This window comes from Oncorhynchus mykiss, chromosome 20 (assembly GCF_057628025.1).
Source record: "Oncorhynchus mykiss isolate SJ-2025 chromosome 20, ASM5762802v1, whole genome shotgun sequence".
NCBI classification, from domain to species: domain Eukaryota; kingdom Metazoa; phylum Chordata; class Actinopteri; order Salmoniformes; family Salmonidae; genus Oncorhynchus; species Oncorhynchus mykiss.
Window position 1 is genome coordinate 24,943,361 of NC_143041.1, and position 14,511 is coordinate 24,957,871.

General features: G+C 45.2%; 1 protein-coding gene across 1 annotated transcript in view; it reads right to left on the bottom strand.

Annotated features, from left to right (window-relative positions):
- The window catches only part of LOC110499110 (ETS translocation variant 4), a 41,192-nt gene that overhangs the window by 5,738 nt on the left and 20,943 nt on the right, over positions 1–14,511 (bottom strand). Inside the window, exons 5-10 of the mRNA XM_021576022.3 lie at positions 10,749–10,878; positions 8,638–8,838; positions 5,892–6,274; positions 3,494–3,568; positions 2,559–2,606; positions 395–567 (exon numbers count right to left, since the gene is read on the bottom strand). Coding sequence (XP_021431697.1) covers positions 395–567; positions 2,559–2,606; positions 3,494–3,568; positions 5,892–6,274; positions 8,638–8,838; positions 10,749–10,878 — 1,010 coding nt within the window. The remainder of the gene's footprint in view (positions 1–394; positions 568–2,558; positions 2,607–3,493; positions 3,569–5,891; positions 6,275–8,637; positions 8,839–10,748; positions 10,879–14,511) is intronic.

Consider the following 14,511-nt stretch of genomic DNA (forward strand, 5'->3'; position numbering starts at 1 on the left):
AAATGATTCAAGACTGGGTCCATAATTATTCATTTATAAGCCCAGAAAGGAATGTAGCAACTGCAGATTGCCCCTTTACGTACCTCTTACGTCTGACCCTGCAACACATAGCAGGGGGAACTACTTCTAATGGTCAAGCCTATAATGTTTCTTAACAAAGAGAAAATATCCCAAATTGGGAGATGCCATTACAAGGCATGAAATACCTCTTATGTCTGTCTCTGACCTCCCAAACAAGCGAACTTAGCCTTGTTCTAACGGTTAAGCCTACTTCTAACAATTATTTCCAAAGAGGACGTGATACAATTTGTTTTACAGTAGATATAGTTCCGCTAGAGATGTCATTACTGTCGTTCTAGTTACTCTAGATCTCGACTAGTAGATTGGACCTTACCTCCTCAGGCTCGATGAGTTTGAACTCCATGCCGCGGCCGGTCCAGGCGATGAAGTGGGCGTTTCCCGGGTCATCCAGCAGGGCCACCAGGAACTGCCAGAGCTGCAGGGATCCCCGGCGCTGGTAGGGGGCCCCATCACGGAACACGCTTCCCCCCTCCTGCTTCACCTCACCTGGAGAGGAATAGGGACACCGGAGGTTGGACTAGGCTGTAGGCTCAGGCTGGTTTAAGGAAATAGGCAGCTACCATTGACATAAGACCGCTATTAACAAGCATGGTAATGTGGGCAAAGCTTGTTTACCATTACTAATAGGATATGGATAAGACTGTCATTTTGGGTTGAGTCCAATCAATGGCTGTCTTGACATGCTTAAGACACTGTAGTAACTGCAACCATGTGAGGGAGAGTTGATTATCTTGAGAGTCAGGGTGATGGTGCATTTCAACTGAGGTTTTACCCCAAATGATCCTATTTTTTGGGGGTTTCCATCTATGCGGGCCGGTACCCGTGACTCACTGGGTCACGGCTCCGGCGGATCTGCTTTAAGGGAAGGCCCTGGGTACTTTTCAGCTTTCATTTACATAGCAGCGGCTAACTGTGAACTTTATTTAACACCTTCTCACAAAGCAACAGTCTTGAATGATGCGGAGGTTGTTGCTTCTGCTCGCCGCGAGTCTTTAGTTTGCCACCAATGCTCCTTATAGGACACATCACTGCACTCTATACTCCTCTGTGAACTGGTCATCTCTGTATACCCATTGCAAGACCCACTGGTTGATGCTTATTTATAAAACCCTCTTAGGCCTCACTCCCCCCTATCTGAGATATCTACTGCAGCCCTCATCCTCCACATACAGTGGGGCAAAAAAGTATTTAGTCAGCCACCAATTGTGCAAGTTCTCCCACTTAAAAAGATGAGAAGAGGCCTGTAATTTTCATCATAGGTACACTTCAACTATGACAGACAAAATGAGAAAAAAAATCCAGAAAATCACATTGTATGATTTTTTTATGAATGTATTTGCAAATTATGGTGGAAAATAAGTATTTGGTCACCTACAAACAAGCAAGATTTCTGGCTCTCACAGACCTGTAACTTCTTCTTGAAGAGGCTCCTCTGTCCTACACTCGTTACCTGTATTAATGGCACCTGTTTGAACTTGTTATCAGTATAAATCAGTATAAAAGACACCAGTCACACTCCAAACTCCACACTCTTACTGACAGTTGTGGCTGCTTTGTGTGATGTATTGTTGTCTCTACCTTATTGACATCTCTGCTGTTGACTGTTCCCAATAATTTTTGCTGCATGTTTTGTGCTGCTACCATGCTGTGTTGTTTTGTGTTGCTGCCTTGCTGTGTTGTTGTCTTAGGTCTCTCTTTATGTAGTGTTGTTTTGTCTTATATTTATATTGTATATATTTTTATTTTTAATCCCAGCCCCCCCATCCCCACAGGAGGCCTTTTGGTAGGCCATCATTGTAAATAAGAATTTGTTCTTTACTGACTTTCCTGGTTAAATAAACAAAATAAAAAGTGTCACACGCCTGATGGAAACGCAGTAACACTAGAGGCACCATTAACATAAAACAGTGGTGACCCACTGGTGTGGGGGTAAGTCCCGTATGTGTGGGATAAGCACCGTATGGTCTGGTGTGGATAAGCACCGTATGTGTGGGAACTTGGGGCAGCCGCTGTAAGTAAATGGTACTCTAACGCAGTGTGTTTTGCCGGTTCAACCCTCAAGCTCTCCCCTCACGCCAATCACCCCCAGCGCACAATGGGAAACCGACTGTCACCTTGCTCTCCATGACACAGGAGCCTGGTCCCTACCTCACACACGGGGAAACAAAACCCGCTAACTCAGCTCCAACCAAGAGCCTGTCACGCAAAAAAACCAACTCTAAAGCTTATTGTTCAGTCAGCGACACTCTATCTGATACGATTGGCACTTATAGTGTGCTGATACCAAACGGAGAGACACGTGATGTGATTGAATGGATTCTGTTATGGAGAACGGACAGTGGACACCCTCAGTGCCATCACCCATAACCATTATCTGATCTCAGTGACACCTATTGAAGTGGATTGGAGTGTGCAAGTTTTAGGCTCTGTGTCTTGAGCTGACTCCTGGACGGTCGATAGCAGGTTGTAAGGCTCACCTTCGAATTTCTCCGGAACGACGCAGGAGTCGTTTTCAAAGAGATAGCCTGTAAAACAAGACAGGTGTTATAATTAGTTCCTCAAGTTGTCCTGTGTGGCTTTAACTTGTATGCCAAATCTTGAATCACATTGTGGCAAAATGAATGAGTATGAAAACGGTGAATTCGCCCATGACACATGTTGAAGTGGTTGAGAAGAGAACACTCTTTATTGGATGTGCTCATCCACTTCAACACAAATGAGTAGAGTACTTAGTGAGAAGGGGAGGATTCCTTCCTGTAAATATCTCAAAAGGACCCCATCTTCCTTCTTCCTTTTGTTTTCATATTTCATTTGAAGTGTTTAATACTCTGATGATCCTTAGTAATACAGTCTGTCTTGGGAATGGCTGTTCAAGGGCAGCTCCTGAGTTCTCACTTGTTTAAGAAATGATCCTGGACAATAACTAGAATGGTGTGACAAACAAAGGGAGTGAAGAGGAGGAGTGTTTTTCTTTTCTCAAGGAAGAATACACAGGCTTTTTCCAGTAGAAATGTTTATCCAGAGATCCTTGAGGCAGGAAAAGGGGCCAGAGCCTCTGCCAATGGAAACATAGCGACACCTCCGGTTAGCCAATGGAAATACGGACACTGGGCCGGTTAGCCTATGACCGCAATAATACAGCCAGTAGCAAGGCCTCATTTAAATAAATAAAAAATGGGAGAGGGAGATTCGGTACATGTAGTATGCCCCTCCCATCTACAGTGCAATGAACCGGGGGCACAGACTTTTGGTAATAAGGCATGAATGTAAAACAAACACACAAAAAACATGCTGCAGTCATAATGCATTATAACACTAGTCATACGTGTCTATGAAGTATCTATGAAGGGTTTATACGTGCTTCTGACAAGTCATAATTCGTATAACTTAGTTACCAGAGTTTTTGCTTTACCTTCATTGTTGTGCTGGGGGTTGGGGTTGGGGTACCCCTCGTTGTGGTGGTACATTGAAGGACATCCAGGCACGTCTATAGGACAGAAACACAAGCATACACCTATTGCTCAATACAGTGTTAACTTTTTCAATGTACAGATGGGTTTTCTTCCTCAGTCTATAAATACCAGGCCAATATCCACAGGGAGAGAGAGAGTATTAATGTGCATATTTTTGGTTTGATCGCCTCTAGCCCTGCAAGGACAAAACCGTTGTTTGTCATAATATCACTTGTCCTCAAAAGTATTTTTAGGCCATGAGTAAGCACCTAGTGGGGAGCAGCAGTATAGCGTAGTACAGTGGTAGAGAATGGTGAGTCTGCGGTGTCGGCACTCTGCCCATCCAACTGGCATTAGTAATACAGGTCAGTAACTGGACACACCCTGACATCCAGCCACACCGCAAATGGATGAGATCTTTGTATGTCTATCAATCCTAATCAAATCTTTTAATCACATTTCTATTTCCGGAAGTTGTATAAATTGAAAACCTCTCTCATCCGGGGTGGGTGGTAGATGTTTCTCCTTGTTGCTAATGGTTGTGGTCCGGTTGGTGACGACCTGGTCTCATCTCATATACAGTATAGTGTATGTGTGCCTGTGTGAGTGAGTGCATGCGCATGCATCGGTGTGTTTGTTTGTATGAGTGGCCAAAGGGCAAGAGCAGGCAAAAGTGGGTGAAGCTCTAGTCTCCTGCACCTCAGCAGTGTGGTGAGTTTGGTGACTCACTCCTGGGGAATTCAGTTGCAGTGCCGTGGCTCTGATAAGATGTCACTGGGGGAAATCAGACTCTTCATTCCCGGGCCAGCACTCTATCACACTGTAAATAATATCACTGCCAGCCAGTGATGGGGAGATTTGGGGCGATAGCACCAGTGTCAATTGTGTGCTGGTTGGTGTAGCTAGCTTTAGTAGACACACATTATTTTACGAAACGGAAATGTAAATGTAAAAAAGACTTTATTCGCAAGCCTGAACCACATAACTGCTTAAGGCCTAGTGGCGCACTTATCTATCATTTTGATTTGATTTGGTCATGTTAGGACTATTAGGTCCTTGTGATAGAATTTCTGAACAGGCAAAATAGCTGGCCAGCTCTTATTTGTGGCACAACACTCAGGCAGGCCCACCAGCCCCCTCAACTCCTCCTCCTACCAACAGAGTCCAGTTTATCCACAGACATCTTTTTTTTTCTGGCAGATTCCTTCAAGCACCAAGTTGAACTTTCTGAGCAGTATCCGGCTTCTATCAAAACATAAAAAAGTCAAAAGAATTTAGATCGTCGGTCTTGTATTGTATTGAGATGTGTGCTGGTTTCAGCGCTGGGAGGCTCACTTTGTAGCTGTGTTTGTCCACTGTGCCCATAAGACCCAAGGGAAACACAACAAAGACAGCTCTGCTCCCAGTTGACTGTCACTTATATGCACAACATCCGTGACATATGTCGCTTATACACCGTGTTGCATTTCCAGCCCTTGTGTTTGCATCCTAGCACTGCTTAAAGGGAACCGCCAGGGCTTTGGGGCTGTGCTGTGGTGGTAGGGATGGTTCTCAGTTTGTTGTTGCCAAGGCCCATAGCTACCCCCACCCTCTCCTTCCCCCTCCCCTCCACATCCCAGCCAGTGAGAGGTTCGGGTTACTGCGGCCACGCTCATTTTTCCATTATGAGTTCATCTGCCTGCAGAAAGAAAGCCGCTGTTGCAACCCAACACCCCAGAGTGCTCCACTGGGGACTCTAGTCTTTCCAGTGCCCTCCATTTTCTCAATGAAATTCCTCTGCCTTCCTTTCGGTGAGACGAGCGAGCGGCGAGAGGGAGTGGGGAGGAGTGTAGAGGAGGGGAAAAAACAGAATTACAGACGAGTCGAGACCTTTTTTGCAAAGTGTCAGGGAGTTGAAAGGAGGAGTTTGGAGGTAGGGAGGGGGTAGGGAAAAGTCTGTTGTAGATATAGAAGTGTCTGCTTTTGGACATTTTGTTCTAAGGTTAGCCATACACAGGTTGGCTCAAAGGAACTTTTGTAGGACCGAGAGCAAAAGCCACAAAGCAATATGTACATAACATTTCAATGCGTAGGTAATTGGGTTGTATACATCCTACGTCCTACAGAAGGCCTACATGTTCTTTTGAGTGACATAGGATTAGTTTGGGTATGTTTTGCAGTGTTCGGTGTGTTGTGATTTGTCAGGGAGGAATGATGCTCAGTGACTTCCATTAGAGATTAGCTTCTCTCCAAAAAAAAACCATTACCTATTCATTATAGATAGACTATTTATGCTAAAGGGATTGCTGCCATTCAAAACATTCTCATACTGTATCTCTGTCATTCTGCTCTCGGGCCCACCATGATTGAATTACTCACCAGGCTCATAGGTGTAGTCAGTTGGCTCCTGCTTCACCATCATGTGGGCAGGGGGGAACCTGTGAGGATGGGGGTGGGAGTTTTGGGGTTGGTGAGGTGGGTGCCTTGATCCATGCCCTGGCCCAGGCCCGTGTCCTTGTCCTGCCATGTGGTCTGCCCTCTCATACAGAGGGTCCAGATACTCCTGCTTGAAGCTCTGCTGCAGGTAGGGTAGACAGGGTTCTGAGTGCTGCCGATGGTAGCCACCCCCGCCACCACCACCTCCACCTGGTCCTCCACCGCCACCACCTCCGGCTGGGGCAGCGTGCATTCGCTGGAAGGCCTGCCCTTGGGGGGGGAACCCTGGGGGGCACATGTCTGCTGAGGGGGCCTGATACCTGGAACTGAGAGAAGGGAAGAGAGGGCAATGAAAAACTATCCGTATCAAATTAAACTTTATTTGTCACATGCGCCATATACAACACCGTGAAATGCTTACTTACAAGCCCTTAACCAACAATGTAGTTCAAGAAAGAGCTAAGAAAATATTTACCAAATAACCTAAAGTTAAAAATAATAAAAAGTAACACAATAAAATAACAATAACCAGGCTATATACAGGGGGTACTGGTACCGAGTCAATGTGCGGGGGTACAGGTTAGTCAAAGTAATTTGTACATGTAGGTAGGGGTAAAGTGACTATGCATAGGTAATAAGCAGTGAGTAGCAGTAGTGTAAACACAAATGGGTGGGTGAGGGGTCAATGTAAATAGTCTGGGTGGCCATTTGATTAATTGTTCAGCAGTCTTATGGCTTGGGGGTAGAAGCTGTTAAGAGGCCTTTTGGTCCTAGACTTGGCGCTCTGGTACCGCTTGCCGTGATGTAGCAGAGAGAAGAGTCTATGACTTCGGTGACTGGAGTCTTTGACCATTTTTTGGTCTTTCCTCTGACACTGCCTAGGATATAGGTCCTGGATGGCAGGAAACTTAGCCCCAGTGATGTACTGGGCCATACACACTACCCTCTGTAGCGCCTTACGGTCAAATGCCGAGCAGTTGCCATACCAGGCGGTGATGCAACCGGTCCGGATGCTCTCGATGGTACAGCTGTATAACTTTTTGAGGATCTGGGGACCCATGGCAAAACTTTTCAGTCTCCTGAGGGGGAAACCCAGCCACGAGCTGTGTTGTCATGCCCTCTTCACGACTGTCTTGGTGTGTTTGGTGCATGATAGTTCATTGGTGATGTGGACACCAAGGAACTTGAAACTCTCGACTCGCTCCACCTACAACCTAGTCGATGTTAATGGGGGCTTGTTCGGCCCGCCTTTTCCTGCAGTCCACGATCAGCTCCTTTGTCTTGCTCATATTGAGAGTGGTTGTTGTCCTGGCACCACACTGCCAGGTCTCTGACATCCTCCCTATAGGCTGTCTCATCGTTGTCGGTAATCAGGCTACCACTGTTGTGTCGTCAGCAAACTTAATGATAGTGTTGGAGTTGTGTTTGGCGACGCAGTCGTGGGTGAACAGGGAGTACAGCAGGGGACTAAGCACACACCCCTGAGGGGCACCAGTGTTGAGGTTTAGTGTGGCAGATGTGGTGTTGCCTACACTTACCACCTGGGGGTGGCCCGTCAGGGAGTCCAGAATCCAGTTGCAGAGGAAGGTGTTTAGTCCCAGGGTCCTTAGCTTAGTGATGAGTTTTGTGGGCACTAAGCTAAGGGGTTTGTGTTGAACGCTGAGCTGTAGTCAATGAAAAGCATTCTCACATAGGTGTTCCTTTTTTCCAGGTGGGAAAGGCCAGTGTGGACTGCGATTGAGATTGCGTCATCTGTGGATCTGTTAGGGAGGTATGCGAATTGGAGTGGGTCTAGTGTATCTGGGATAATGCTGTTGATGTGAGCCATGATGTGAGTGCTTCAGGGTGGTAATCATTTAGGCAGGTTACCTTCGCTACCTTGGGCACAGGGGCTATGGTGGTCTGCTTGAAACATGTTGGTATTACAGACTCGGTCAGAGAGAGGTTGAAAATGGCAGTGAAGACACTTGCCAGTTGGTCCATGCATGCTTTGTAATCCATCTGGCCCCGCGGTTTTGTGAATGTTGACCTGTTTATTAAAGGTATTGCTCACATCGGCTACCGAGAGCTTTATCACACAGTCGTCCGGAACAGCTGGTGCTCTCATGCATACTTTAGTGTTGCTTGCATTGAAGCGAGCATAAAAGGTATTTCACTCATCTGGTAGGCTCGCGTCACTGGCAGCTCGTGGCTGCGTTTCCCTTTGTAGTCTGCAAAAGTTTTCAAGCACTGCCACATCCGACAAGCGTCAGAGCCGGTGTAGTATAATTCAATCTTAATCCTGTATTGACACTTTGCCTGTTTGATGGTTTGTCTGAGGGTGTAGCGGGATTTCTTATAAGTGTCTGGATTAGTGTCCTGCTCCTTGAAATCGGCTGCTCTTGCCTTTAGCTCGATGCGGATGTTGCCTGTAATCCATGGCTTCTGGTTGGGATATGTACGTATGGTCACTGTGGGGACGACGTTGTCATTGCACTTATTGATGAAGCCGATAACTGAGGTGGTATTCTCCTCAATGCCATTGGATGAATCCCGGAACATATTCCATTCTGTGCTAGCAAAACAGTCTTGTAGCGTAGCATCCGCGTCAAAAGCACATTATTACCCACCAAAGCACATTGTCACCCACCAAAGGCATGCACTGTTTTGGCACAAGTTTAAGTATTTCGTACAGTACAGGGGGTAATACCTGGTGTTCATGGGGTAGTTGTTGTGGCTGGGAAGTGGCTGGGAGGCAGCAGGGTGGTTCATGTTGTAGGCCATGTTGTCAGGCCTTCCACCAGCGCCTCCGACTTGCTTGGGGGAGTAATGGTGCTGCATGGGGGACATGGGTGTCCCTTGGGTGCAGGAGCTCTTATTTGGTCCTGGAGCCCTCTTCTGCTCGTAGGCACTGGAAAAAACACACACAAACATGGTTTATGAATCCCAATGTGGTTTATGAGCAATACCATGGCATCAGTAGTAGGCCCTAGCATTAATAATACAGGTCAGTAAGCCAAACTGGGCTTATGGAGGATGGCTGTTTTGTAGATACTGGCGTTGTGGTCAATAGCGTGTGGTCACTCTCTTTGCCGCACTGACTTATGCCTGATAATTGACTGGAATTGGATGACTATTGACTTGCTATGGACCGTCTAACTCTAAAATGTTTGTAAACGGGCCATAATTAGCTGTGTACTATACAGTGGCAAGACAAACTATGTGAACCCTTTGAAATTACCTGGATTTTTGCATAAATTGGTCATCAAATTTGATCTGATCTTCATCTAAGTCACAACAATAGATAAACATAGTGTGCTTAAACTAATAACACACACATAATTGTATTTTTCTTGTCTATATTGAGTACATAATTTAAACATTTACAGTGCAGGGTGGGAAAAGTATGTGAACCCTTGGATTTAATAACTGGTTGACCCACCTTTGGCAGCAATAAACTCAACCAAACGTTTTCTGTAGTTGCGGATCAGACCTGTACAACAATCAGGAGGAATTTTGGACCATTCATCTTTACAAAACTGTTTCAGTTCAGCAATATTATTAGGATGTCTTGTGTGAACCGCTCTCGAGGTCATGCCACAGCATTTTAAATCAGGTTGCGGTTAGGACTCTGACTGGGCCACTCCAGAAGGCACATTTTCTTCTGTTGAAGCCATTCTGTTGTTGATTTACTTCTGTGTTTTGAGGCAGTGTCCTGTTGCATCACCCAGCTTCTGTTGAGCTTCAATTGGCAGACAGATAGCCTTACATTCTCCTGCAAAATGTCTTGATAAATTTAGAAATTCATTTTTCTGTCGATGATAGCAAGCTGTCCAGGCCCTGCAGCCCTAAACCATGATACTCCCTCCACCATACTTTACAGTTGGGATAAGGTTTTGATGTTGGTGTGCTGTGCCTTTTTTTCTCTACACATAGTGTCGTGTGTTCCTTCCTTCCAAACAACTCAACTGTAGTTTCATCTGTCCACAGAATATGTTGCCAGTAGCGCTGTGGAACATCCAGGTGCTCTTTTGCGAACTTTAGACGTGCAGCAGTAGTTTTTTTGGACAGCAGTGGCTTCTTCCGTGGTGTTCTCCTATGAACACCATTCGTATTTAGTGTTTTACGTATCTTAGACTCATCAACAGAGATGTTAGCATGTTCCAGAGATGTCTGTAACTCCTTTTAGCTGACACTCTAGGATTCTACTAAACCTCATTGAGAATTCGGCTCTGTGCTCTTGAAGCCACTCCTAGGGAGAGTAGCAACAGCGCTGAACTTTCTCCATTTATAGACAATTTGTCTTACCGTAGACTGATGAACATCAAGTCTTTTAGAGATACTTTTGTAACCCTTTCCAGCTTTACGCAAGTCAACAATTCTTCATCTTAGGTCTTCTGAGTTATCTTTTGTTCGAAGCATGGTTCACATCAGGCAATGCTTCTTGTGAATACCAAACTCAAATGTTGTGAGTGTTTTTTATAGGGCAGGGCAGCTCTAACCAACATCTCCATTCTTGTCTCATTGATTGGACTCCAAGTTAGCTGACTCCTGACTCCAATTAGCTTTTGTAAAAGTCATTAAACCAGGGGTTAACATACTTTTCCCAACCTACACTGTGAATGTTTAAATTATGTATTCAATAATAGACAATAAAAATATCATAATTTGTGTGTTATTAGTTTATGCACACTGTGTTTGTCTGTTGTTGTGACTTGGATGAAGATCAGATCAAATTTTATGATGAATTTATGCAGAAATCCAGGTCATTCCAAAGGGTTCACATACTTTTTCTTGCCACCGTTGTGCTGACATGGGTACCTGGCGTAAGGGCACTGCTCTCCATTGGGGTAGGTGAAGGTCTGCTTGTGGCTACAGGATTGGCTGGGGTCGGAACCTGGGCTCTGTGGTTCCTTCTTGATGGTCACTGGCGGGCTGTGGAATGCCACTGCTGTAGAAGAAACAGAGACCCGAAAAGGAGGTTGGCGCACATGGATAATTTTATTTTCCCCTCTGTGGTGTTGTCAAGCTCAAAGGCTAAGCAAATACTTCTGATCCACACAGGAATCTCTAATACGAGCCAGAACACTCAAGTGACAGTCAATTGAAAACAAGGGATGCAGACAGACACATCTAAACACACGTATAACATGTGCGTACACACATTCCCGCAGTTCATTTGGAAGCCGTTGGTGTCCTCGCCCACTTTTTGTCCTCTCCTCCAGACACAACACCAGCCATAACATCCTATGTACCAACACAAAGTCAAGCCAAACCTAAACAACGACAGTGGCCAAGACACTGTCTTTAGATGAGCAAAAGGCAATGTAACACTTTGGTCAGCATGATGTTTGACTGAGACATAATACATTCTTTATTTCCTTGGCAGACAATGTTATATCATTTTTTGGTATTTCAGTTAAGAACTTTCTTTTCCAAAGGGAAATGGCTAGATACAAATGTTTTTTCTTGGTTTAGTTCTTCGTTTGCAAACATTCTGAGCTGTTTATTAGACGCTTCTTTTCTGCACAGTCTATATTTTTTTCCCGTGTCCAATCCAAACTCCACCTAAGACGTCTACTGTCTTTCAAGCTCCTCTCTTGGTGAGGACCTTTGTCTAAAAGGCCACACAAATCACCAAAAGTGGGGCTTCAAACTGTGCCGAGAATGTGTTTATTATGTGAGGGGAGGTTTTCACCGACTGTACAGCACAGGATGTTTTTCTGGCCCTGAGAGGGTAAACAGCAGCAGCTGTGCACTTCCAGCTGGTGAGGCCTGTGTGTGTGTGTGTGTGTGTGTGTGTGTGTGTGTGTGTGTGTGTGTGTGTGTGTGTGTGTGTGTGTGTGTGTGTGTGTGTGTGTGTGTGTGTGTGTGTGTGTGTGTGTGTGTGTGTGTGTGTGTGTGTGTGTGTGTGTGTGCACTGTGTGTGACTGCAGTGGGTGTGGTGCTGACAGAACAGGCCCCGCTGAAACCCGAGACCAGGTAATTACGTACTGTCTGTATCCCATTCACAAAAAGGGAGGATAAAAAATGCGGCGACTGACTGTAAAAGGCTGCGAAAGGAACTTCTACAGCTATTCAAAGAGAGCAACACAGTAGAATAGAAGGCTAGAGAGGAATGGAGAGAGGCCAAAAGAAAGAGACAATCGGGGAGAAATGTAGACAGAATGAAAGAGACTGAGAAAGAGAGAAAGCGACACACAGAAAGGCAGGCAGACAGACAGAAAGAAAGACAAAAAGACAGGCAGGCAGACAGACAGAAAGAAAGACAAAAAGACTGGCAGGCAGACAGACAGAAAGAAAGACAGGCAGGCAGACAGAAAGAAAGACAGGCAGACAGACAGACAGAAAGACAAAAAGACAGGCAGGCAGACAGAAAGAAAGACAAAAAGACAGGCAGACAGACAGAAAGAAAGACAAAAAGACAGGCAGGCAGACAGACAGAAAGACAAAAAGACAGGCAGACAGACAGAAAGAAAGACAAAAAGACAGGCAGGCAGACAGACAGACAGAAAGAAAGACAAAAAGACTGACAGACAGACAGAAAGAAAGACAAAAAGACAGGCAGACAGACAGAAAGAAAGACAAAAAGACAGCCAGGCAGACAGACAGAAAGACAAAAAGACAGGCAGGCAGACAGACAAAAAGAAAGACAAAAAGACAGACAGAAAGAAAGACAAAAAGACAGGCAGGCGGGCAGACAGACAGACAAAAAGACAGGCAGGCAGACAGACAGAAAGACAAAAAGACAGGCAGACAGACAGAAAGAAAGACAAAAAGACAGGCAGGCAGACAGAAAGACAAAAAGACAGGCAGGCAGGCAGACAGACAAAAAGACAGGTAGGCAGACAGACAGAAAGACAAAAAGACAGGCAGACAGACAGAAAGAAAGACAAAAAGACAGGCAGGCAGGCAGACAGACAAAAAGACAGGCAGGCAGACAGACAGAAAGACAAAAAGACAGGCAGACAGACAGAAAGAAAGACAAAAAGACAGGCAGGCAGACAGAAAGACAAAAAGACAGGCAGGCAGGCAGGCAGACAGACAGACAGAAAGAAAGACAAAAAGACAGGCAGGCAGACAGACAGAAAGAAAGACAAAAAGACAGGCAGGCAGACAGACAGAAAGACCGGCAGACAGACAGCTTGTAGAACAGAGGGAATCCTATTATTTTAGTCTCCCCTCCTTGACAAACCCAGGCAGGTGAGGAAGTGTTGGCTTTAGAGTGCGATCAGAAAGGATTAGAAAGTATTTACCCAGATTTCCCACACAGACACATTAAGATTGCAGCACTCCAAATCCCTCTGCTCTCTTCACTTCTCTTAATACCCAGGGTGGCACATGACTGACTGACTTTCGAATACGTCTATGAGAGTGTGGGATGTGTTTGTCTCACATGTTGACCCTCTCACTTTGTGCCACACTTATGAATGGCAAACAATCCATGGTGTGTAGTGTGTACTGTAAACAAGTCCAGCCACAATGCAGCCCAAGTGGAGCAGCTAATGTGATTGGCAGACATATTGCCTTTTGATGTGGCCCCGCTTCTGAGGACAGCCTCAGAACATGTTTAATTTCAGAACCTGCATACTCCTCTGAACAGCATTGAGCCAAGAGCATGGGTCACTGTTTGTGAATGAAGCGCAGCACTGGTCAATAGTGAATTGGTGGAGATTTGTCTGTCAGGATCTACAATATTAATTACTCTTGTAAATGAGCACGGGATGGCTGTGAGTGTGTGTGATTGCTGCTGTTGTTGTCTGGCACGCTTCCTCAATTAGAAGAAGTTGGCTGACTTCCCCGTTAACGAAGCCCTAATGAATCAAATGATTTATCAAGCCCAGGATCAAAGGATGGGAGACATTGGATTAGTCTCCATCCCTTGATGCTTCTAGAAATATCCCAAAATTTGAGCATATGAATTGTTTCAGTTGTGTTTGATATCTTCTCTGGCCTGGCACCGCAATGGTGGCACCAGCTTCCCCCTGAAGCTAGGACAGCAGAGTCCCTGCCCATTTTCAGAAAACTTTTTAAACTCGACCTCTCCAAAGAGTATCTTAAATGAATGACACGACAGAAAAATTAGGATTTATTTGAAATAGAAAAAGGTTGATTCCTAAAATGTGCGGTTTCAAAACGGTTTAACAAATGACGGTTTTACAAATCTTGGAAAGAACGTACATTATTGAGGTTAATCCAGTTAAAATTATATCAAATTTGCCGCCAAAGTTTATAAAGTAGTGGCAGTCATATAAACAGTTTGGACAGCATTGCCCTTCCCTGTTGGTTTCATTTTGGGACATTTGACCCCAGTTTACAGGCTCCGGTTTCTCTCTCTACAGCCCTGTTAGTAGTTGCATCACTTTTTCTCCAAGATCCTCATATTTTACTTCAAGGAGTTTTTTTCTAAGGGGGTGTGGTGAACTTAAACATAATGTACTGTATAATGGCCTAGAGAAGTGTTCAGATCTTTCTGGACAGATACTGTACACATAAGGTACCCAGTGTTAAAGCAGAGAGGGGATGCGTGTGTCCTCTCTTAATATTTGGAATGGGTGTTGGGGGGGCGGGGCGTATTATGTGA